The 26,451-nt window shown below is 42.0% G+C and overlaps 1 protein-coding gene across 4 annotated transcripts in view; it reads right to left on the reverse strand.

The window, feature by feature from the left end:
* The window catches only part of GRAMD1C (GRAM domain containing 1C), a 58,204-nt gene that overhangs the window by 29,523 nt on the left and 2,230 nt on the right, over positions 1-26,451 (reverse strand). For 2 of the 4 annotated variants that reach the window (XM_081859712.1, XM_081859711.1), the window contains exons 2-6: positions 25,764-25,892; positions 9,920-10,004; positions 4,275-4,378; positions 3,657-3,752; positions 1,458-1,538 (exon numbers count right to left, since the gene is read on the reverse strand). In XM_081859712.1, coding sequence (XP_081715838.1) covers positions 1,458-1,538; positions 3,657-3,752; positions 4,275-4,378; positions 9,920-10,004; positions 25,764-25,892 — 495 coding nt within the window. Of the gene's footprint in view, positions 1-1,457; positions 1,539-3,656; positions 3,753-4,274; positions 4,379-9,919; positions 10,005-13,039; positions 13,200-20,342; positions 20,562-25,763; positions 25,893-26,451 lie in introns of those variants that run through there. The other 2 variants (XM_081859714.1, XM_081859713.1) reach the window with 2 other exon arrangements.

Here is a 26,451-nt window from a genome sequence, read left to right on the forward strand (position 1 = left end):
GAACAAACTAGTACGCTTAAGAGAAGCTTAGATGTTTGGGTTTTTATTTTGTTTTTACGTGAGAGAGAATACCTCAACATGTCATCTTCCACCTGCTACTTGAAACAACCTATTTTATGGAAGTAGTGTGCCATGTGGTATTTCTAAACATGTTTAGAACTGCAGTTTAAGTCTTTCTAAGAATATTTTTAGAATAAACCAAAACCTGTTTAAGGATTCAATTCAGTTTTTAAAATAAATATGCCTAAATCCCTCACTTGTAAACGATTACGTTTGGTAACAGGTAAGTCCAGGGGCCATGCATGGACTCTTTCTAGGCCACATCCCCTCAGCAGCCCTAACTCTGCAGCCTCCTTGGGTGCTTTTCCCTGTCCTTGCTTTCCTGGAGGAGACATGTATGCATAGAAACCTCTGACCTCTGACCTTTGGTGTGTGCACAGAAACCATGGCTGGAATGCAGCCTACTGTATGGTGCAGGGATGGGGAACCTGTGGCCACTAGGTTATTATTGAAATCCCAACAGCCCCAGCCAGCCTGGCTAAAGGTCAAGGATGATGGGAGCTGAAGTCCAGCAACATATGGAGGGTCACAGGTTCCCCATCCCTGCTACACAGGTTAAGAGTCACATGATCTAATGCTCTACCTGTTTTGGCCTCTGGCTTAACCCACTGCTGACATGTGGCCCACAACAGGTTGCCCATGAGGGGAATACAAAGCTCAGGCTGAAAAAGATTTCCTATCCTTTCTTTTCATATACTTATAGATCAAAATATGCTTTTGTTGTGATTTTTGTCTCTGTGTGACTAAGATCTCTCCACATCCCAAAGCAGAACTACATCAGGCCTCATGCCAAACCTTGGTAGGCATTATGTGAGCACACAGTTCGGAGCCTTGGGCTTACACTGCCCTCACATGCCCTCGTGTGAAGGCAATTCACTCTCTAACGAAACCTGATCTGATGCAAAAAGTAATGCAACATAAGGCTCTCAAGAACCTACAAGCACTAAAGACCATTACCTTCCTTCTCTCCAACCCTGTTATATAGTGGAGATGTTTAACTTCCATTTATGCCATTTCCCCATGACATCATGTTTTTCTAGCTCTCATTTATGAACCAAATATCACCAAGAAGGCCAGAGCACTAGGCACTACCCCAGCTATCATCTCAGGATTGACTTTACTGCCTGCCACAGGTATAGACTTCTTATTGTGACAAATCTTGCACTGAATGTTTTTTTAAATTAACATCTAGTCACCTTTACTGTTCTAAACCACACCAATCTTGCACACAAGCACCCTTATGCACTTGATATCCAGTGCTAATTTTTTAAGAATGCATAACTTAACAAATGCAAGTCTTGTAGAGTGCAAAGGCAAACAACTAGCAATATATGTTAGAATTCAAGCATTTTAAAAAATGGCCAGTGCAGACGTTTCGCAAACTTATCAAAGCTTACCTTCTCCAACAATGAATTCTGCCACAATCTAAAGATATTGAGGTAGCTTCTGTCTCTGGCACTGAATGAAGTAAAGAAAAACTGCAAAGAAAAATGACAATCGTGTACAATTTGTAAAATGATCTGAATGTTGCATATCCTCATCCCAAGGAAAATACATGGAACTAAGGCTACATGATTTCAGTTGATTTTGTTTTCATTAATAAGGCTGTCCCTATGCGGGTGGATTACAGAGGACAACTTAACACACAACTGTTCACACAGGCATTTGGGGGAGGTCCGTTATTGAGAAGGACTATTTCTGACGCTGCTGCTGAGCTGTTTTGATTGGCATAATATGTTTTTAAATTGTGCTTAAATTAATTATTTACTTCACCAAACCTTTATTAGGCATTACAAGTATAGGTCATCATAAAACTTAATAAAACAGCCATGTAAAATATATAATAACACAGATTTTCATTGGGATTTTTTCCCCACTAAATAATGCCATTCACCACTCTAAGAAATACTACTGACAAACACTCAGCCACCCTTGCAGTTACTTCCATGTTAACGTCAGACAGATAGAATATGATATTTTCATTGTGCCATGGTGTTAGACTACCCAAAAAGGGGGATAGCACGTGTTTGTGTAGCTGGTTGTACAATGGACAGTAGAAAAGGATATGTTCTACAGCAGTGTTTCCCAACCTTGGGCCTCCAGCTGTTTTTGGACTACAACTCCCATCATCCCTAGCTAGCAAGACCAGTGGTCAGGGATGATGGGAATTGTAGTTCAAAAACAGCTGGAGGCCCAAGGTTGGGAAACACTGTTCTACAGTGTCCAACACATTCAAAGAACATCCACAATGTCTATCATTTCTGGGGATGTTTAAATATCTGCCCTTGACAAAAGCTGAGGGGAAAACGTTCAGTTGTGTTAACATAAAGGCCTGCTTTGGACAGGAATTATTAATTTTGAGATATAAGTGATCCTGTTATCTGTTGTATTTAAACCATAGAACTTGAGGGAGCAAATTTTATTTACAGCTGACTCAATGTTTTGTTTTTCGATATCCCTTAATCTGATTTGAATATTGCACTAAATATATTGCTGACTTGAATTATACAAGGGTTCCAAGTCAATACCGATATATCTGATTTTGCTATGTAAGAGTTAGAATCCTCTGGATTTATAAGAGTCCTTAAGTAACTCAGAGAGCAGACTCTCTGTCTGGTTGGCAACGGAAATGGCAACGCAACCAGTATTTTATAGTGCTAGCCCACACCCAATATTCCATCTTGTGTATACCTAGTTCTTCACACATTGTCTCATACTTGATTGAACTTGGGAGCCCCAGGATATGTCTCAAGAAACTTGAGCGTATTTTATCTAAATAACTATTATATGCTTGTATCCATAATGGGATCCTAAAAAGCAGCTGGGATGACACTTTAGCTTGAAAAATGTGTGTATTTTAAATTGTTTTATGGTTTTATTGTGTGTGCTCATCACCCAGATATTAAAGGATGAGCAGTATATTTATAACTATAATAACAAAATAAAATGTTTACTTTGAGATGCTATACAAATCTAATCAGAAATAAGTCCCACTAAGCTCAACAGGGTTTACTGCCACATAGGTCATCAGGGAAAATGGGGCACTACCCCATTAACTTCAGATAGCCCCCACTTATACTGAGTCCAGGAGGTGGCACTGGCTGTCACCTTCCTCTTCCTTAATCTCAATGTTGCCAATGTAGATCTCAGCCAGGTAAAGAATGGAGGCGAAACTAGATGAGCAGGGGCAATTCAGGAGGTAGCAGCAACTGATCAGGAGTATGCAAGAGGGATGCAGATGACAGCAGACCCACCCACCTCAGAAAAGCATGCATTTGCAATCCTGACATTCCCACAAAGCAAGGAAGTCCTGCAAGTGAGCTTGCCATGCCTTGTCTTTAAAAGCATGGCTTGTGGGGTGTGGAAGCAATTGGGGCATCATCATTGTTTACATCCAGTTCTTAGCATCTTGTCTGATTCCTGAACTCCTGAACTGTGTGTCTGCTGCCAAGCTGGTACTGTTACATGCTTGAATGAATATCTCTTTTTTTCTTTCTTACACATAAGAATCTCTGTCTGTGTGTGCTGGGCGGGAGCCAGGACAGTTCATCATTTTTAAAGAAAAAGAGTAAAGAATAAATTAAATAGCATCACACCTTCTCCCCTTCAGTTGCTATCTGGATGGCATTTGGGATGAGCCGAGCTGTCTTCTCTTTTGTCATGAAGGTGATATCCTTCAAGGCAATAGAAATCTGAAGTTCAAGAACACACATGAAGTAAAACAATGTAAGACCTCAGACGAAAGCTATAAAGACATAGTATGTCATAGTATGTAAAACATTGGTTTTCAGACTTGCTATCCACAAGGAACCTTTTCTATATCAGCTTGTCTGCAGCAGAACCTTCTAGGTGTGGCAGAGAATTCTGGGCACAATAAAAAGTGGGGTACAGATCACTTTAGGAAAGTAAGGACTAGCCCAAGACATTTTGCCGCCTGAGGCAAAGGTTGGTCCCTCCCCCACCCCATGTCCAGAAGCCAGTCAAACTGGCAGTTAAATATCACTTTAACATTGGCAATGGGACAGCATCTATCACCACACTTGAGGAAGTGCAAGGCCACCTCAGCCAGCCACCTCACTTGGCCTAACGGTAGGTCAGTCCCAGTTTTGCTACCCGAAGTCATTGTCTCACTATGCCTGATGGTAGGGTCAGTCCTGAGGAGTCATTGCAGGCACACACACACACACACACACACACACACACACAGGCCTTACTGTGGTCTCCCATCGGAAGATGTTGCTGTGGAAACAGAGCCAGTTTTCAGAAAGATACAGGCGTCCTTGAAGGAGGATATCCTTCTGGAGAGCACAGGCATAATCTAAAAAGGGAAATGATAAAAGAGTGTATCTTTTTAACAGAGCTCAGTTAAACTCATGATTTAGCTTAGCAGCAATGTTGTGCTCCTACGGAACTTCAAGCAGCTTTAAGTATCTTGTGGGTGGTTGTTAAAATGAAGGAAATTTTTTTCATTTGTCAGAGGGATACCTGAAACATTTCATATTCTGAGCAGCTTTAGAAAAAAAAACCTTTTAAAGAACAGTGTACAACTATTTTAAGATGTGAGGAAAATTAACATGTGCTTCATTCCTCAGTAAACCTACATGCTTGGCAGAACCTCAAAAACAGGTTGAGGGAAAAAGGCATGTCTGTGCTGGAAAAGGGATATCCTTGAAACTTAAATGCATCTGAAGTGATGTATCTGACCGTGCTCTTTTACAATATGGTCATCAGGTTAAGCCTAATGTTGTCTGCTCGTAGTCTGGATGCCCACGAACTTACATAATTTAAAAGGTGAGCTCACTGTGGAAGTGCATTCGCCAGGTTTTATTTAGGTCTATCATCTTCTCTCCCATAATGAATTGAGCAGAAACTGGTTCTTCCAGTTTGCAACAAAAGATTGACTGGAAGCTGGTGACATCATTACTTCCAGAACCAGTTTTTCCAAGGGTTATACACTTGAGGGCCAAACTGCTCCTAATGTTATATGTGTGAATGCAGTTAATGTGTCCTGTTTTATTTTTAATAGCAGCTGCTGGGAGGAGCAGGAATGAAACTCTGTTACATCCTGTCCCTCCATTCCCATGGTCCTGATGTCAGACACAGACACACGTAAATTACTGTAGGCCCCAGGAGGGAAACAGCCATTAATACTGGCATTAATAGTGGCAATTTCCCTCCTGGAGAAAACAGCAGCTTTGAGGTATGGGCATTTTTCACAGGGATCATGACATGGAGAGAGAAGAGAATAAAACTTAAAACTGAAACCCTGCAAAGAACATATTCTGCTTTCCAACTCTAGCCCCTCCTCAAGATACCAAGATTTACCCAGTTCTAAAAAATTTCCTCCTGTTACAGGCAGATTGAGGAAGCAATCCAAACCCAAGATCTGCTGGGATGAGCCAGGTTTGGAATAGGCAGATCTCCAGCTGAGTTGGGGCTCAGCTGGGCCTACATCAGCTGAAATTCCTCATCCTTGCTCAGATGGATGTATGCCAGTTTAAGTCATCCATCCCAACTAAGGGATTAAAGGTAAAGGTAAAGGGACCCCTGACCATTAGGTCCAGTCGTGACCGACTCTGGGGTTGCGGCGCTCATCTCGCTTTATTGGCCGAGGGAGCCAGCGTACAGCTTCTGGCGAACCAGAACAGCGCATGGAAATGCTGTTTACCTTCCCGCCAGAACGGTACCTATTTATCTACTTGCACTTTGACATGCTTTCGAACTGCTAGGTTGGCAGGAGCAGGTACCGAGCAACAGGAGCTCACCCCGTCACGGGGATTCGAACCACCGACCTTCTGATTGGCAAGTCCTAGGCTCTGTGGTTTAACCCACAGCGCCACCTGCGTCCCTAACTAAGGGATTAGCAAAGGCTAAAAAGAGCCATTCTGGGAGAGAGGCAGGGGGAGACCCAGTGTCTTTTTTCTAGAAAAACAGGTGCCAGTACCCACCATGAAGTTACTGTAACAAGTGCCATACTTTTAAAAAGAGGTGCTGGTACTGTGTACCCTTGAGTACCTCCTGAGGAGAAAAGCACTGGGGAGATCTACAGTAACCCATTGCAAACTCTGTTCAGCTCGGTCACCCACAGGAAGTGACACTGGCAAAAAAGAAGAAGAGTTTGGATTTTATATCCTGCTTTATCACTACCCGAAGGAGTCTCAAAGTGGCTAACATTCTCCTTTCCCTTCCTCCCCCACAACAAACACTCTGTGAGGTGAGTGGGGCTGAGAGACTTCAAAGAAGTGTGACTAGCCCAAGGTCACCCAGCAGCTGCATGTGGAGGAGCGGGAAAGCGAACCCAGTTCACCAGATTATGAGTCTACTGCTCTTAACCACTACACCACACTATTTAAAAGGCTTGTTTTCCCTCTGCTAGGCTCAGGCCACCTCAGCCATCAGTAGCCCCTGTCCTTCAGGGGGTAAATTACACAGGCATAATATACCCCAGCATAAATCAGGCTTGCTTCTTGCAGCTCAGATTGCCCTGCCCATTTTACAAATTGTTCAGACTTTACACTGAACTTGAGCCCTAAAAGTAGAAACTTATGAATAAATCTGCATCAGTATCTACTGCTATCCAAAAACCACACATTTTTGCCACCACCTGTTCCAAAATAAAGTGCCTCCGTAACACTGAGAGCCAGTGTGGTGTAGTGAGAGCCAGTGTGGTGTAGTGGTTAAGAGCAGTAGTCTCGTAATCTGGGGAACCGGGTTCGCGTCTCCGCTCCTCCACATACAGCTGCTGGGTGACCTTGGGCCAGTCACACTTCTTTGAAGTCTCTCAGCCCCACTCACCTCACAGAGTGTTTGTTGTGGGGGAGGAAGGGAAAGGAGAATGTTAGCCGCTTTGAGACTCCTGAAGGGGAGTGAAAGGCGGGATATCAAATCCAAACTCTTCTTCTTCTTCTTCTACTGGAACCTGGCAATCTGAACAGATAAAACTAAAACTTTCAGGGATTAGGACTCAAAGGCTGCTTTAATAATCTGAGCCTCTCCATCAAATGCACTAGCTCTGAGTGGGACAGGCTTTCTCCCTATGCAGACAGTGCTTCTCTCATTGAGGAATAATTATTTCCAAACACTATGCATTCTAATTTATTTATCTACGGTATGTTAAAAGCTTCTATACCGCTTCTCAAGGCCAAATTGCCTAACAAATCAGTTTACAAATCAATAAGCATATACAAACGAAGCACTACAAGCATTGAAAGCCAATTACATCCAAAAATAGAATACAAAACTAGCACAGAGCAAGCAGTCCTTTTAATTCAGCATCAAAAGTTGACCTTAAAAGGGCATGATTTAAAAGGGGGGGTTGCTGTTTAAAAGTTGTTAAAGGCCTACCTAACATCACTCAGAGCAGAATTCCAAAACTGGGAGACCACCGCAGAAAAGGCAGTGTTCTATGTACCTGCAAGCCTAATAGTTTTTACAATAGGGCTGCCATACGCCCGGATTTTCCTGGACATCACCGGGATTTCAAAGGTAGAGATGACATCCTTGGGAATTTCCAAAATGTGGTGCTTTGTCAACAACTTTGGGGTTTCCCCTAAGAAAACCTGTTTTTTTTTCTTTTTGAAATATGGCAACCCTATTTCACAGGCACCTGAGTAGTATGAGGGTATGAGTAGGTTAATGTGTGTGCATGCAGTCCATAATATAACCTGGTCCCAACCATTTAGGACTTTAATATCATCACCAGCACTTTGAATTGGGCCCAGAAACACACTGGTAACCAGTGCAATTGGCTAAGTATATGTTTAACACGATCTGACCTCCTGGCCCCAGTAGCTAGACAGCTGCATTCTGTACTAGTTGTAACTTCTGAACTATCATCAAATGCAAGCCCATGTAGAAAGCTTCGGAGTAGTCTAGCCTGGCAATCTCTAGTGCATGAATAATTGTGGCACGGCCCAACGTCTCTTAATAGGTTCACGGCAAACAAACTGAAGCTGATAAGAAGCAGCTTCAGCCCCCACAATCTGGGGGCTGCACACCAAAGCTGCAAACTTGGTCTTTCAGGGCGAGTGCAGTTCCATCAAGGATTGGTTGAACACCTCCATCTAGGGTAATCTGCTTTCCTATTCACAGCATATCTGTTTTAGCTGGCTTAAGCTTCAACTTTTAGGAGTAAGAAGGAAGGCTTCAAGGACAGAGGGCGTGGTGTCATTGAGAACTGTGCTTTCGGCCTTTTTTCAGATTAAGAACTAGCTCTCCTCCCATTCTTTATTCTTTAAAAGGTTTTGCTCCTTTTTTATCATATGTAATAGCTCCCGACTTCGCGTCACATATTGGAAAATAACAGTTGATACTGCTGTAGAGTGCAATACAGTAAAGCTTTAAAGTCAGAGTAGGAAACATTTTAATGAATAACAACATTTCCTTTGAATACAATACTATGACTTTGCACTGTCCTTGACTAGCCAAACTTGCATTCAGTGCAGCCCATGCCTAATCCGGCTGTTTACTCTTCAAATTCAGAATGGTTGTCATATGGAAAGTATGCCTCACACAAAGAGCCAAATTGCTTGCTTGCTTGCTTTCCTACACCAGTGCAAACGGCAGCTTGGAATTTTAGAATAAAGTGGAATTGTTTACTACAGACCATACTAATTCTCTATTGGATATGGGCTATTTTAAAGCTTCAGATAATGTTTCAGTAAGGATGTCTTAAAAATGAGATCAAGTTAGCTTGTGTCATGGGCGCATTTGAAAGCTGTGCAAAATACACAAGGGAGATATGGAGGATTTGCAAAGGGATGAAATGAAAGGGCAGGGCCTTGTTGAACATTCTGAGAACAAAAGGCAAATACATCCAGAAGATTAAAGAGCAAAATGTCAGCGCTGTTCAAGCACAGAGAAATTAAAGGCAAGCAAGTAAGGCACAAATGAAATGAAATTAGCAAGATGATGTTCTGCAAGTACAAATGAACTGGAAACTGACTGCCCCCCCCGCAAAGATCTCTTCTTAATCTGTTGTTTGAACTTCTTGAAAATGTTTCAACATTATGGCAAGGTCCAGAGATCCAAGGCTAGGGATGGGCAAATATGTCAGTTTTGGTTTCTCTCCATTTCTCATTTTTCTTAACATCAGTTAAGTTCCCTTTTTTTAAAAATAAGTCTTCGTGAAAATTCACCAGGATTTCAGTGCTAATTCCTCCTAATAGCATATACACATTTCTGTATTCAATTTGGTCAGATACATGCATTTTTGCAAAGCAATTTCTCCTAATATAAACCATCATTGTAGACATTTTTATGCACACTTTACCCTAGAATGTGCATTTTTATGCATATTACCTAACTGGGGAACTGCATTGCAAAATTCTGAAAAGTGTGAATTTCAAAGAACAGTTGGGTTTCAGTTTACATACTGGGGAAACCTAGCCAGATGGGTGGGGTATAAATAAATTTATTACAGTGGTACCTCGGGTTAAGTACTTAATTCGTTCTGGAGGTCCGTACTTAACCTGAAACTGTTCTTAACCTGAAGCACCACTTTAGCTAATGGGGCCTCCTGCTGCCACCGCGCTGCCGGAGCCCAATTTCTGTTCTCATCCTGAAGCAAAGTTCTTAACCTGAAGCAGTATTTCTGGGTTAGCAAAGTCTGTAACCTGAAGCGTATGTAAACTGAAGCATATGTAACCCGAGGTACCACTGTATTATTATTATTATTATTATTATTTTATTTCAGAAAGCGTGCTTCAAGGAAGGCGTCCTTTAAGTTGTTTAATTTTCTTCACAACAAAGCATTCAGTATTTTTGGCATTACGTTTCCAGGTTACAAGGTTCAAATTTGCTTTAAATATAAAAATGCAGTTTGTAGCTCCACTCATAGGATGAAACGTTTCCCTCTTACCTACTACAAGCCTTTCCAAATCTGGCAGGTGCGAGAATTGTCTCTTAAATTCCTCATTCCTATATTTGTAAGTGGAGCTTGAGATCTGCAAAAAGAAAAGGTTCAAGAAAAAAAGGGGTTTTTGTGTTTTATTATCATCAAAGCCTTGCAGAAAAACAAGTGTCAGAATTAACGCAAGTGCACAGTGTCCACACCCAGTGAATTAACCATGCACTGTCGCCTTAAGCACAACCCAGTCTCCAGCCTTCCCTTTGATCTGGCAGAAACCCTCCTGAAGTTCTGACGCCCCCTGAATCCCAGCCATGAAATTGTACATGGAGTTTGCATGCCATACCCAAGGTTTAACAGACAACACAAAAGGAAATTACTGTTATCATCTCATTGTGCAATGTGCACTTATGAAATATAGCAGTCTGAACGTATCATAGATATTAATGCAAAATGCAAAAGCAGCTGTACTCTGCTATTGGAATCCTGGCTGCCTTCCATCTGTAGAAACGTGCACAAGGCTGAGATGTGGATGTGAGATAAAGACACAGAATGTGGGTGTGAGATAAAGACTCTGCCTATGTGGCTCAGGACATCTCAGACTGTTTCCAAGGTATGGAAAGGAGCAGTGGAAAGGAGCTGTGCTGTAGCAACTCCCACATTTCCAAGGTGGCATAAGAAGAGGTCATAGAGGCCTTCCCTGGTAGAAATAGCATGTGCAAGTTAGTACCTCACTTGGGATTCTGGAAGCGGCAGCTCAGCCCCTGGCAGAAAATGACATTCCATGAGGACCTAACTAGTGTCCTTCCCTTTCTTGTGCCCTAGCATGGGGAAGCTCTGGCCCAAAGACTAGGCCTCTGGATTTGACCTGCAAGGCCATTCTGGGCAAACTACACCCAGCTGCCAGTCACGTGGTATCATATGACATCAGGCACTGAGATCTGCTATTTCCATAAGCACAAAGTGCTAAAGTAAGCAATAAGGGAACTCATATCTTTAGTCTTGGCACCGTGAGACCACAGTGCTAAGATCGGAGATAAGCCTCTACCTAGTTTTTTTAGAAGATGCAAACAAGAAAAAAGGCAGCAGGTACAAAAAGCCTCTACCTCCTCTTTAAAAGGCAACTAGCAAAGACTTTTATCCAATTAAGATAAACTTCTACTACTGCTTTTTTAATGTAAAAGAAAAAAGCAAAGGTTTACCTCTGATCTCAGAGATGTGGGACTTTAGAACAAACTTTGGAGATGTGCCTGTGCCTGCTACCATGGCTTTCAACTTTAGAGTCACCTGGCATCCTATGATTCATACAACATCCGTAATTAACAGGCAGGTGGTCCTCACCTTGCTTTCAAAATGGTCTAAAGCGTATGTCCCAGTTCTGGATCCACCACTCCAGCTTTACCTTTTACCTAGTTCTCTCCCCCCCCCCCCCTTCCTTAAGCTAAGCTGTTTCAGAGTATTGGTGCAAAATGATGGGCAAGATTCAGCTAAATAGTTGTGCTGTTAGAAACCAGCACAGCAAGTCCCACTAGTGCAATAAGGCTTTCCCTCTCCCCAGCTCGGGGTGTGTGTGTCAGGAGAACACCCAGAACAGCATGTTGCGGGGGGGGGGGGGGGAGAGGGGAGAGTGTTCCAAACAGCCATGCAGAAATACTTGCACTGATGGAACAATCTTCTAACAGCTACTTTGAATTCCACCCAACATCTTTAATGTAGAAGTGGAGAACCTGTGGACCTCTAATGGAGAGCCAGTGTGGTGTAGTGGTTAAGAGCAGTAGACTTGTAATCTGGGGAACCAGGTTCGCGTCTCCGCTCCTCCACATGCAGCTGCTGGGTGACCTTGGGCCAGTCACACTTCTTTGAAGTCTCTCAGCCCCACTCACCTCACAGAGTGTTTGTTGTGGGGGAGGAAGGGAAAGGAGAATGTTAGCCGCTTTGAGACTCCTGAAGGGGAGTGATAAAGCGGGATATCAAATCCAAACTACTACTCTTCTTCTTCTTCTTCTTCTTCTTCTTCTTCTTCTTCTTCTTCTTCTTCTTCTAGATGATGCTAGACTGAAATTACCACCATCCCTCACCTTAGGAACCTGCTGGCTAGGACTTATGGGAGTGGAGGTTCAATACCAGGAAGGCCACAAATCCCACCCACCCTGCTTTAATCGATTCAGCCAGAAATCTCACAGAATAAGTGGCAAACACTAGCCAGGTCCTACTAATTTTCTTCTATGTTTAATAGTGCAGAGGATTAATATAGATGCTGCATGTATTCTGTTCATTCTTGCAGGTCATCGTGTGAGATATACATCATTTTAGAGTTCTTTAAGCTCCCTTTGGAACACCAAAGAGGATTTCTCCACTAACAAGCCGATTCACCGTAATTGCCCCTGGGTAAACAAAAAACTTCTGCAAGCATGCTTAGATTATCACAATACTCAGGCCAAAGCAACACTGCTAAAAATCAGCACTCCAGGGGAGTCTTTTCAAAGCTAAAACTGCACAAACTAAATCCCTTGAGCCTCAGCACTGCTAAATCACACCAGGCCTCATCTACAAACCGCTTGCAGGTGTATAAATCTATGACTGTTTTCCCATAAACTGAACAAAGACTACCAAAAATGCAATTGTTTCTAAGCAGAAGATACAACGTCTAAGACAAAGAGAAAATATATATAGCTTAAAATTGTGGAAAAAGCAGTGGAATGTGTAGGATCTTAAATACGCAAAGCCTTTTATCTTGTGTCTTGTATTCTTCAGCATAATCCACATGCTGCTTTTTCCAGGCCTAATGATATTTTAGTACAAAAGGCATGTCTGTGGTGGAAGGACAATTAAGATACTCTCCTTCAGTTGGAATTAAAGCGATTAAAGTCAGGAAAACAGCAAAAGCTTCATATAGCGCTTAGTTGGGACTATAGCATCTTAATATATGCATAGCTGTCATTTTGTGACCACAATATCAAGGTGTGTGAATGAGCCGCCGCAGATCCACCATTTATAAAAAGAGCTTCAACTTCACCTCAGATAAAATGTTTTTTCGCTGGAGCCAGCTGCACATCCAGATGAGAATCAGCTGAATTGAAACATCTTTATCCTTCAAGCTTTAGAAGAACCAGGCCTGTGTGTTCTACTTACATGCATTTTCTGTTCCTCTTCATTTCCCCTGAGCTGCTCTGGAGAGGATAGTCTCCTAAGCAGAGGGCACTCTTCCAGAGGGCTAATGGCAGACAGAGGCCTGGGCATTAGTGTGATTATGTCCCAGTCTTTGGCTCAGCCCCCCTGTTACTTGTAGAGGCTGAAGGAGAAAGATGTTGGAAAAAAATCAGATTAACTGTGCAGTGTTTGGGCAGGTGAGATTTTGTTGCCTTCAATCAGACGAGGAAAACATTCCCAGTAGAATCAAATAAACTAATTTTCAGAAACATTTATGCCAGATGACACAACATCAATAATCATTTTTGTTAATATTCAGATTAACTAAACACTGTAGTATTTAAGAGAATGGTATTACTTCACCAGGTACACAAGAGAAACAAACCATTCAAGGTCACATTGCAGAGTATCTTAGAAACCCTGGCTCCAAGTCACTGAATTGTAGACACATCTTTTAAAAAATGCCCACACAACACACAGTCAGATAGGGGAAGAAAAAAGTATGGGTGGTATTCTACTAAACAGTTAGACTAGTGTGCTCTGCAGTGTTCCCAGCCTCAATGATCAATCTGGTAAATCTGAAAGATTACAATCTAAAAAAAACAGCAATATGGCTGCTGGCAGCTGCTAGGCTATCCAGAGCAGAATGCCTGAAAATATATTTGTGGCATAAAGATGTATGGAAGCTGGCAACTACAGAAACGATAACCCCACAATATAAAAGTTTCCGAAGGTTTAGAAGATCTGGAACATGCTTAGAAAAAAATTAGACAAATCCAGAACAGTAGTAATGTGGGGCTTTATCATTTATACCAATACAAATAACCTCCATGACTTTTTGGCAGTGGCGTAGCGTGGGTTGTCAGCACCCGGGGCAAGGCAAGTAATTTGCGCCCCCTAACCCTACCCCTAACCCTAACCCCCAGATGTTGCGCCCGGTGCGGCCGGGCACCCCTGCACCCCCCACGCTACGCCACTGCTTTTTGGCATGTCCACTGCAAGAAATATAGACCACTTCATGTTTCTACTAAAAGGTGTCTCCACGTATCTTCCAATTTTCATGACAAATTTTGAGGATGGGTACATGGCCTCCTTTGTCATTTCTGATGGGGATGTGGGCTTGGGAGAGCACATATTTGTTTCAAACCATGTACTGTCATGTGATCTGGGTCCAGTAGGTGTTAGAAGTTAATCCGTGCTTGGAGTGTTAAGACTAGGTGCGTTAAGTCAGACCCTGTGCATTAAGGTGTGCTTGACACTGCTAATCCTTTAATTAAGACAAGTGTTGAAAGGTTAACTAAGCTGGCTAACTTCATTGTGAGGAAACTGCCTGGGCTGGTGGCCCATTAATAAGACTACAGAGGATCAAAGGAACTCTGTGTGGTGTGAAACATCAAATGGGTGAGGCCCCTCTTCTTCAAGAGATGAAGCCAAGTACTTTAGGTTAGACGTTTAGGGTTCAGAGCCATGATGTGACAAATGTGATCTAGAAGCTGAAGATAAGCTGCAGGCAGGCCCAGCCATGGCAGATGTCTGTTTGAATCCAGGGCTATGCCTATGGGAGAAGCAAGACCCTCTTGGAGTGTAATATTGAGAACCCTTCCATCATGGGCTCAGGTTGCATATGTGTGTAAATAAACCATATATCATAAAGACACCAGAGTCTGTGCTGCGCCTCATTTTCAGAAGCAAACACAAACCCTGGGTAAGCACACCTGGAACGTCACACAACTCTGAGATTGGGGTGGTGTGTAACAAAAAATTTAACAGCCTTGAGACTGCTGTGGGAGGAGGTTTAAAAATCTCTTAATAAATAAATCCTTGCCAGTCAATAAATGTTTCATAATAATTTCATCTAGTTTCTTTTTGTTCATGCAACAGCTCAACATCTTGCTTATCAAGACAGAAATCAACACTCCGTTTTTTTAAGAATTCTCCATCATGCAGAGATCTTAAAATCTGCAATCCAGTCAGTCAGTTCAATTACAAAGAAGGTAGGATGTCAGCAAAGGACCAGTATGCTCCTGGAATTTTAAAAGGTGCATTCACACTTAATTTTTCAATCATGCCCCAAAGCAAATTCACTTGACTAGATTTTTGTTTTCCCCTTCTGGGATTGTCAACACAAACAGGGAATTTGCATGACTGGAACAGTCTTAGGACTGTGGCACAGTGCTCAAACATACTTTCTCACCAGTGGGAGTGAACTCTTCCTTCCCAATGCACAATCCCAATAACAACGGGCAATACACATACACACATCTGTACTGAATTTAAGAAAAGGATGAAACATAGCTGCATGGTATACATTAAGCATAATGTGTAGTTTGACCGTAGGAGTAAACAGCTTAAGTGGATAATGGGAAACGTAAGATGCTGTTCACAGGATATAGAAGAGGAACAGCAGAAGAGGAATTAGGAACAATAGTTCATCTTCCCATTCCCCAAACTCTATGGTACTGTAATAAGAAAATATTGCCAAAACAGCACTCCCTCTCTCCTTTCTGCCTCTTGGAGCCACTGTGAAGAGATGGGTAGTCTGTTGGCTTGCTGGTGGTGGTGAGAAACCATAACTGTCATTTATAACCATTTCCAAGGGTTGATGTTATGGGGAGTAGAGGAGGCGGCTGGGTGACTGCTGCTTAGGGTTGGGGGAGAAATTTGATTCAGTTTGCATTTAAAGTCCCACTTCCTGAAACCATGTGAGAACTGAAAGGCAGCCATCCTTCAAAATGTGCAAATTTTGAAATACAGTTCTCCAGCCAACCCTTATTTACAAAAGAGCATAAAACTGTGCATAAAAATGAATATGTAAGTGAAAATAACATACAAGAATGCAGTAAAAGTGCACCTGGACGTTCTGTTGTTGTGCCCATAACCTAGGTTTAAGGTGCCATTTAGCTCCTAGCTTTAAAATCTAACACTGTACCTGACTATACCTGTCAAAGCAATTGCGTGTAAAGACCCCGAAAACCACCCCCAAAATAAAGACACAATAGACACAGATTATAGTTTAAGGTTTTTGGCATTAATTTTGGCCACAACTTTATTGATTACAGCATCTGAGCGGTTGCTTAGGCATTGGTTCCAGACTACCTGAACCTGCACGGTGGCAGGAACAGGACTGACACTGGACTCCACCATATGTCAGTAAGGGAAAGCATCCTGGGGGAGTGAGAAGCTGGCTTCGGTCTCACAGCTCACCCCAGATGCTCCCAGGGGGTCTGGCGTGGCCCTAGCCCCTTGACAGGGTTCGGACAAAGGCAAGGCGAGCCCCTGGATTCCTTTAACGGAATTCCCTAGCAGCAGCAATGGAGGGGCAGGCACATCCAACCACGTCCCCTCCGCAAAACATTGAACCAAATGCCTAACCACCAACTTTACAAAGTTGTGACGATTTGATACACAGTAGGCAAAAACCAAGTGGCACCAACCAATCAGCCAAATGGCAAAATTCCTACCAGGCCCCTACTCCAAAACAGACGACCCCTAGACAGGCATAGCAAGGCCAAAAGAACAACCCTAAATATAGGGAGAGGAGGGAGGCTGATCCGCTGCACGTCGCAAGAAAGAGAAGCTTTCCAGCGACGTGCAGCAGCTTAAATAGCCCCTCAGCAGCCAATAGCCATCCCAACCAGCCAAATTTCTGCCCCAGCAACAGAGGGGCAACTAATGGGGTGTTGTGGCCACCCAAACGGTCCCACCCCACAACAGGGAGGGAGCTTACAGTGATCTCACTGCAACACGTGCCCTCCATGATGGAGGATACGACTTCTCATTGGTAGAAAAAGGAAATACATTTCTGAAGCCTTATACCTTGCCTGACAAATAATTTTTTTCACATATTAGCTGTTTTTTCATATGATGCTGAGTGGCAAAGAGTACCAGGCCACATATGTATTTTGTATAAGGTTCAGTTACTCAAGTAAATCCCAGAAACTAGTTCTTCCAGATAAGTAAAGCAATCCCTCAACAGCCTCCCAAACCAAAGTATGGATGAACACACAGAGACATGTAAAGGAGCTTTTCAATAAATCTGCATCCTGCCTTATCCGTATTTTGACTCCTAACCACATCTGTAAATACTTAACAATCACTTCCCTCCTGATTGGGAAGGTGATAGAAGGCATCTGAAAATAGTGTTTCTAACATGACTCATCTAGGCCTCAATACCCAGTGCTCCACACTGGCAGCACTGGTGTTATGACAGGGCGGCTGATCATACTTCCGCTGTGATCTAATCATGTACAGAATCTCCTTGCTTCCGCCACCCTCGTAATTTGCACCATGATTTTCATAAAGCTTCTCTAGCTCTGAAGAAATAAGGTTTCTGTTTCTCATAAATTAGGGTTGTTTTTTTTAAGGGGGAAAAGCAAAAATGCTTTAAAATATATATATATTTATTGCAAGCCAAAGAAAACAGTTATTTAAGAAGACTAGAAAATGTTTCCTGTTTTAGAAAGTTCCTTCACTTGATATACAGAAACAATAACCACATGGCACACAACAACTTAAAAAGCTGTGCACTTATATTTTGCAGGGAAATGAGCTACCTATTCATGCCAAGTACAGACGCTATGGTGAAAATAAAACCAACTCAAATGATGCCAACCGCCTATACTGTAGCAATTATTTTTAACATTTAATTGAGATCATACCCTCAAATGTGCTTAAAAGCAAAAGCAAAACCTCAAAGAACCCACATTTAAGATGTTTTTCATCGTTGCCTGGCAGCATAAAACTCTTAAATACTTAGGAGTGGGTGATTTTGTTGTTGACGCTTTTATGTATGAGTATTATCTGAACTGAATCTAAAACAATTGCTTTAGTTTTCTTGGCTTTATTTTCACCATGGTTTATGTAGCAGGAATTAAGGCAATTCTGGATCACACACACACACACACACACACACACACACAATATTTATATGGGACGCGGGTGGCACTGTGGTCTAAACCACAAAGCCTAGGACTTGCCGATCAGAAGGTCGGCCATTCAAATCCCCGCGATGGGGTGAGCTCCCATTGCTCAGTCCCTGCTCCTGCCAACCTAGCAGTTCGAAAGCACGTCAAAGTGCAAGTAGATAAATAGGTACCACTCCAGCAGGAAGGTAAACGGCGTTTCCGTGCACTGCTCTGATTCGCCAGAAGCGGCTTAGTCATGCTGGCCACATGACCCGGAAGTTGTATGCTGGCTCCCTCGGCCAATAAAGCGAGATGAGCGTCGCAACACCAGTCGTCCACGACTGGACCTAATGGTCAGGGGTCCCTTTACATACATACGTGTGTGTGTGTGTGTGTGTGTGTGTCTGTCTGTCTGACATCTTGTAGTTTTAGGATGGGAATTAAATCACCACAAGACACATAACATCCAGAGGTAAGCTCTCTCCAATGTCCTGCTAATTGGCAGAGAGAAACAGATATACTAGAGGGGTCAGAACAGACCCAGCAGAAGTCAATGAGCAGCATTTGTGCAATATTCTCCTGTACCTATGCCATGCTTGCTTATTTGGGGGAGTGACTTCCTCTGTATTATTGAGCCATGTACTGTAAATGTATTCTGAGAAATACATTATTGCCCATTCTTTTGTATTCCCATTAAACCTCAGAAATATAAGCCCTCTGCAGCTATTTGTCCTTTATATGTCCAGAGCCATATGAAGTGTTGTTTGCAACTCTTTGACCACTGTCTCCCACAGCATCTGACAAAGAGACACGTCACACAGTGAATTTGGTGAGATTTCCCCAAGTACTGATCCTGACTTAGGTGCAGTTCTATACAGTCAGAGGTGAGTCAGCCCCACCAAACTCAGCGAGACTTGTTTTGAGGAAACATGGATAGAATAAGGCTGTTCCAACAAACTTCACAAAATGCAGTTCCACTCAGGTGATGCTTTCTGATCATCTTTGTATTTGTGCTGGAAATCAGGATTCCTCCTTCCTTCTCAAATCACCTATCCTAGATATCTACATGTGGGTGTAATGTTAGCAGGGGGGAAAGGTGTGTCGGTCCAAATTGCACAGTCAATCCTCATAATGTATGAGGGAACTCAGCTGGCCTTCACATGCTGAATTCTAACAAGTGTTATGTTATATTTAAACATTATAGCTGTGCATGTATAGCCTGCAGGGCAGACACACCCTGTATGCAAGGTGGGAGGGTACCGTTTTGCTCCTGCATTGCACAGAGGAAGAAATCCAGGAGGAAAGGGTTATCCAACCCAGGCCACTGTTTTTCTGCAGGCTTTTGAAATTATGCTTTCCCCATGCCTCCATGGAAACAGCTCCTCTCTAATGCTATCTGTAACCAATGCTATGTACTCAAAGCTAGATAAATTTAATATTCAGGCACAATTCTCTGGGCTCCTTCCAACAATACTGCTTCACTATATCACAGAATAAATTTATATTAAAAATTAATTATCAATCCTAAAAGAGCTGAGCACATTGATATGCACAATGGCATTCTAGTCAAATTAGATTACGTCTGTCAACCTGTTAGAAGGAGCATTTCAAATGTCTCAATTCAATGAAAGAGATTTAGGCCCCAAAAAATCCTGGAAACTGTAGTTTGTTGAGAGTTCTTTGGAAACCCTTATGTCTTCTTCAGCAAGCTACAATTCCCAGACTCTTTTAACAGTCAGTAACCAGGGAACTCTGGGTATAGCAGCTCTGTGAGAGGAGTAGGGGGTTCCTAGCAACTCTCAGCACCCTTTTTCAGTTTTCAGGATTCATTAAGAGAAGTCATGGCTGTTTAAAGTGGTATAATGCTTTAAATTTATATTGTAGATGAGGCCTTAGTGTGTTCTGTGCCTCCCTTCATCTTCTGCCATAAGATATTGGTTACTCTTGTCTCAAAGTACACACTGGACTAGAAGACAATGTGACCAAAAAACCCTAACTGAACTAATAGGATGGATGCCTTTCAACTTTCATATAATGCTTGCTAGGAAAAACAAACAGCAGCAGCAGCTAGGCATACAGTGCTGTTAAAAAAGCAGTCTGAATAGGGGACACACACATCAGATATAGCTAATGGTTCAGTTCAGTCAGACTCATAACAAGTATCTAATAAGTTTAAAATTCTTCTATACTCTTCAACTTAGTTCTTGTTGAGGTGTTAAAACTGCATCTATGCCACTTCATTAATAGGTGGAAGCTCAGATTAATTTAGGCTTTTCCACCCACAAACAAAACCCATGCACATAGAAAACTACTCACAGATAAACCCTGACATCTTTTGATTTTTTAAACTAAGTAATCTTGGAAAGTCTGATAGAACCTACCTTGAAAAGAAGAGTATATCCTCTAAAGGCGAATCAGCATCAAATCCACTGGGAGAATATTCCATTGTATGGGGCTGAGGTGTGTGTTGTGGCAAGCATGCCAACGTTTAGAAACATGGTCCAGTGGGTTTAGAGGTACGGTTTTGTTGTTGCTTTCACAGCTCCCTTAACTATATGAACAGGAGTACACTTGGGAAGATCTGTGCTTATCCTAAGATGCCAGATCACTGTTTGGCAGGGTGTTAAAAGTCAACTGTTTTAAACGTTTGAGAGCATGCTGCCAGCAATTATATCATTCACGTGTTTGTTATGAATCAGGATGCAAGAACAGGTCGCAGTCAGCTGTGAATAACCCTGCCAGGTGTTACTGAGACACCTAATTAGCACAGCAAAACATGACAGAAAATGACAGTGCACTACAATTACAGTGGGTTGCAGTGCTTAATGTGTTAAGTGAGGTATGTTGCCACCTGATCTGGCTCATGCGCCTCCTACAGCAGCCTTCACCAGCCTGCTAGCTTACAGATGTTTTGGACTAACATACTATGCTTAATTTTGTGAAATGACTGGGCATCATGAACCAACCATACTCAGTGCAAGGAGAGCTACTCTGCTTCACCTTTCCAAATTATTATTTTTTTAAAAAAGGAAAAACAATAGACTTGTCACAGAACTCTTTGTCTCCCACTGTGAAAGCCAGATTTGCAAAATCCACAAGTTACTAACCCACCTTTCATAGAATCATAGTGTTGGAAGGGATCCAGAGGGTCATCTAGTCCAGGCATAGGCAAACTCGGTCCTCCAGATGTTTTGGGACTACAACTCCCATCATCCCTAACAGGACCAGTGGTCAGGGATGATGGGAGTTGTAGTCCCAAAACATCTGGAGGGCCGAGTCTGCCTATGCCTGTCCAACCACCTACAATACAGGGATCTCAGCTAATGCATCCATGACGGATGTTCTCATTTAACTGTTTTATAAATATTTTAATACTAGAAAAATTTTGGCCTCTACTGCATACAAGCATTTTAAGGCATTTTAAGGCATTATTATCGCACCCTTCTAGTGTAAATGCACTACACAGGGTGGCTTATAAGATATAAACATTACAATCACTCATTAAAAACATAGAAACATTACAAAAGAGTCAGGCTCAACAGCTGATCATTATGAAAGCCACCAAAGGAAAAGTGGACTTTTGTACTTGCAAGCACATCCTTCAACCTTTATTGCCATAAATGTTTTCTGTTTTTATCAATGATAAACCTTTTCAAGTTTTTACAAGGAATTTTGGTTTTTGATATTTTTGCTAAAATAATATTATGGAAATCTACACTGATTCTCTCTAAGTAACATTAGTGAATTTACAAGCAAAGTTTCCTAGCAACATCTAGTCGAAACCAACAGCCCTGGGGGGAAATCTGTGAGAATCCAGGTTCTCTTCTTACTTGGGTTTAACCACAATAAAAAAAGGTCTCTAGAGGTGCAATTACAGCTTCATGGAAATATTCACAGCCCAACAACTAAGGCTTAATTAACAATTGCGTCCTACCTTTCTACATCATTATACAGATTAGCCGAAAACAACATTCCCTACAGAAATCTGTTTCCTGCTAGTTGGCCTCAAGAATCACTATTGGCAAGCATACAGAAATGAAACTTAAATCTCAGTTCCTTGTTCTAAATTTGCATGTTTACCACCCTTTAGGGCATTTTTTGAAAAAGAAAAAGGAATAGAATAGTTGATGTGGTCTCTCTGATGTGTCAACCCAAACCACTTTTAATTAGAATGAAATCACACCAACTATAAAATCCTATGCTTATTTACTCAGAAGCCAATCTTAGTAGTTCTTTTCAAGCACTGTACTTGCATGCGATAATAAACATGTGTAGAGGAGCCACATTAACAAGTTTGCCCACTCAGTGGCACCGCCCCTGTTATGGTCCTGCCCTCTATTGTCTTCTTACTAGTCCTGTCCCCACGTGTTTGAAGGTCTGAAGTAGGGAGCTACAATATGAATGTAGACTCCCGTGATTTGGAACGCTGCATGATCACCCTTCTAAGGCTGCATTCACATAGCAGTCTAATTCATTTTCACAATGTTTCCCTGTTAATTTCCACATTATGTTTGAGCTCTCTCATGATGTACAACCCACTTCCAGAACTACAGTGGAATATAATGCAAATTTACCACTCATTTCCATATCTGCAAACAGTTCTTCCCCCCTGTAAGTAAATAACACAGAAATTAGCACTAAACTTGCACTATATTCCACTATAGGTCCAGAAGAGACTTCCATGTCGTGTGAACGCTCAGATATAATGTGGAACTTATCAGGGAGAAGTCGTGAAAACAGAATAAACCACCATGTGATTGCAGCCCCAATTGCACAGGGAAGCTGGGCACTTGCAGCAGGCCCTCTACTTCATTTTTTTTTTTTTTAATAATTTTTATTCAATTTTTAAAACACATAATTAAAAGACAAACACATCACAAAACACAAACAAACATAAACAAATCAAACATAAATAAATTCATAATCTTCTTTTCTTGTAACTTCTTTCAATCGACTTCCCCATACCTCCCTTTCGCTGCATCCTTATTTTAAAAAGAATTTTTTTTTAGCAACCCTTTAGTCAATTTATCCATTTAGTTCCCTTCATTAAATTCCCATAAATTTGTTGGTTACAGCTGCAGGCCCTCTACTTCAGACTTTCCCCCACAGCATGTGGTTGGTGAATAGGCAGGGCCAATGAAGACACAATAGCAGGGGTGGGGCATGGTCTCATTCTCCCATCACACAATTGTAAGACTATCAGGGAAGAACAACTCAGAAAAGGCTGGTGTGTTTGTTCAACAGGCCTCATAAGTATGTTTAGGATTGCCGCCACAGTTTGATGCCTAATGTTCAGAGCTTCAAGGCTCCACCAGAAATTCACAGAAGCAAGAAAGAATGGTTTTGCTAAACTCTAGTATAATGGATTTAAAATCTGTAGAGCAAAATTTGACGTTTCCACTACTAGCCATTTATTTAAATATTTATTTATTAAATTTGTATACTGCCCTTCATCTGTGGATCTCAGGTGAGGAGATTCCAGCTGAGGGAATGCTGTGTGATGCCGAGGATCTAGCACGCGATGAAAGATCTCAGCTCAGCAGCTGATTCACTTCATCAGCTCGGGTATTTAACTTCTGACTCAAATTTCCTATGCCAAGAGTATGATTAATAATTTAAAATTGTAATCAAGGATGGCTCAGATAATGCTTCCATGCCTGGAGCAGGTGAGCAAGTAGAATTGCCCAAGTGATCGGACTCCCCTGTTTCACAGTTTACAGGTAGAATGGATTCTAATACAGAGAGATTTTTAGCCTGTAGACTTAAGCCACTTAGAAATTATGACTTCTTAGGCCAAACTAAACATGACACCATTCACAAAATTAGCAGTTGGGTGAATAGCTTTTAAGTGTAAACATCAGGTACAGTGACCAATCCAGTCTGGGATCCAGGAACATCTGGGATCCAGGAACTGTAACCTTTGCCCCCTGTGCTTCTAAGCAGATCACTTCCACCTGCTGTTTGTACTAGAAGTTTTTATTGGTGTGAATAGAATCGTTCCTTTCCCGTGTGCCTCCCCAATCCCAAATTAAGGATGCACTAAGAGAAAAGGGTTAAAGCCCCCTTCCTCCCTCTGCATAGCTTAGTCAATACAGCATGAGACTCTAATCTCAAGGTTGTGGGTTCGAGCCCCACATTGGGTACAAGATTCCTACATCTGGGTCCCTTCCAAATCCCAGCTCTACAGTTCTATGATTCCCCTCACCAGATTCGCAGTCTGGGTCAGTGACCCCACTTCCCTGACTTTGTACACCTACACCAATTACACAGTTGTTAAACTTTGTAGTTTTGTTTCTTAATCAGCAGCAACTACAACTGCTGAATAATAATTAAGTCCAGTGGCACAGCACTGAAGTGTACTTATTTATTTTAAAAAAGCATTTTTATACCACCATATCATAAAATATCACCATGGTGTACCATGATAAAACGCAAAATACCTTGAAAAAACAATACAAATAATTATTAAAGTGATTAGTTAATCCAACAGCCGCAAAGGCCTGTCAGCATAAAAAGGTATTCAAGAGAGGCCTTATGAAACTTCCATATTCTTAAGAACATACGAAGAGCCTGCAGGATCAGGCCGATGGTCCATCAAGTTCAGCATCCTGTTCCGACAGTGGCCAACCAGATGCCCATGGGAAGCTCACAAGCAGGATCAGAGTATTCTCCCCTCCAGCAAGTGGAGTTCAGAAGCATTACTGTATCCAGCTATGGATCCAAAGCACAGCCATCAGGGCTAGAAGCTATTGATAGCCTCATCTCCCATGAATCTGTCTAATGCTCTTTGGTAGTCATCACTGCCTCTGTGGGAGCAAGTTCCCTAGTTTGGCTATGCGCTGTGTGAAGAAGTACTTTCTTTTATCTGTCTTGAACCTTCCACCATTCAGCTTCAATAGATGTCCACACGTTCTACTGTTACGAAGGAGAAAAACTTTTCTCTAGCCGCTTCCTCCATGCCACGCATATTTGTATAAACTTTTACCATGTCACCTGTTACTTACCTTTCCTCTGAACTAAGAAGTTACAAACACCTCGACTTTACCTCATAGGAGTATCGTTCCATCCTGCTGATCATTTCGGATTCCCTTTTCCGAACCTTCTCCAGCTTTACAATACCAGTTTTGAGGAGAGGCAGCCAGAACTGTACACAGTATTCCATATGCAGTTGCACCATAGATTTGTGTAACACAGCATTATAATATCGACACTTTTATCTTCAAGTCCTTTCCTAACAACCCCTAGCATGAAATTTGCCATTTCACAGCTGCTGCACACTGAAGCGACATCTTCATTGAGCTATCTACTGTGACCACAAGGTGCTGTTCCTAGTAAGGCACAGCCAGTACCATGAGCATATACACGAAATGGAAGATTTATTTTGTGTCCCAATATGCAACCCTTTACACTTGTGTATGCTGAATTGCATGTGTCGTTTTACTGCCCATTCCCTCAATTTAGAGAGGCCATTTAGAGCTCTTTGCAATCTCTTTTTGTTTTAATGACCCTGAACAATTTAGTACCATCAGCAAACTTGGCCACCTCACTGCTCACCACTAACTCTAGATTGTTAATGTACAAGATAAATCAGTAAGCAAGCCCTGCAAGCTTACAGTGCTGCTGTCAATGACTCAGTATGAAATACATTAGTGAGGTCACTTCTCTTCAGGTCAACATACACACAGTGATCATTACAATCTCCCCAAGCTGAAAGAAGGGATTGGCTTATTCAAACTGTTATAGAATGCAGGTTGTCTTGGAATACAGATCACTCATACATAACAGAGAACCCATGGAATTACCCAAAAGCTCCAGTCAGTATTCCAGTTGTATGGAGGGGAGGCTTGAATTTTCTCTGTACACACACTAAGGTTTTCCTCCGAGTCCACCAACAGCTGACTGATAAGGCCATGATCCACTTCTTGAAGTGCCTGTGAACAAGGAATAAAAGCGTGCAGCTTAATAAACTGGAGTAAAATACAGCATTTCTAGCTAAACCTCTAATGGCTGTGGATAAGCCATGAGGAACAAGGAAGGAACATTTCCAATCTACTTTGGTCTAATTAGGTTATAGCATTTCAAAGTCTTTTACCCCTTGATTAGTTCATTGCATGCACATTATGCCTTTCATTTGTTGCACACAGACTTCGCATTTTCAGTTAAGGTTCCACTAATTCAACCAGCACTCAAACTCCTATATGATATATCTGGAGGGAAAGTTATTTCTACCCATCCCCTCTTTCCATTCCAGACAGCATGTTCACTGTCAACTATAAATGCTTCTCACAGTGTTGCTGCAAGACAGCCCTGGACACCCACTGCATTTCCCCTTTGCCGGCACATGCTGCAGAATCCTAAAGGTGTTTGAGAGGATTGTACCACTTCAGACTACAGGTGGGGTGAATGCTCTGTGTCTTAACTACTTGCAAGGAGAAAACAAACAAGATGGTTCAGTAATTTCCTTCCCGCAAGCAGAAATTTGCTTGTGTG

The sequence above is a fragment of the Podarcis erhardii genome (assembly GCF_964252035.2).
Source record: "Podarcis erhardii genome assembly, chromosome: 4".
Taxonomy (NCBI): Eukaryota; Metazoa; Chordata; class Lepidosauria; order Squamata; family Lacertidae; genus Podarcis; species Podarcis erhardii.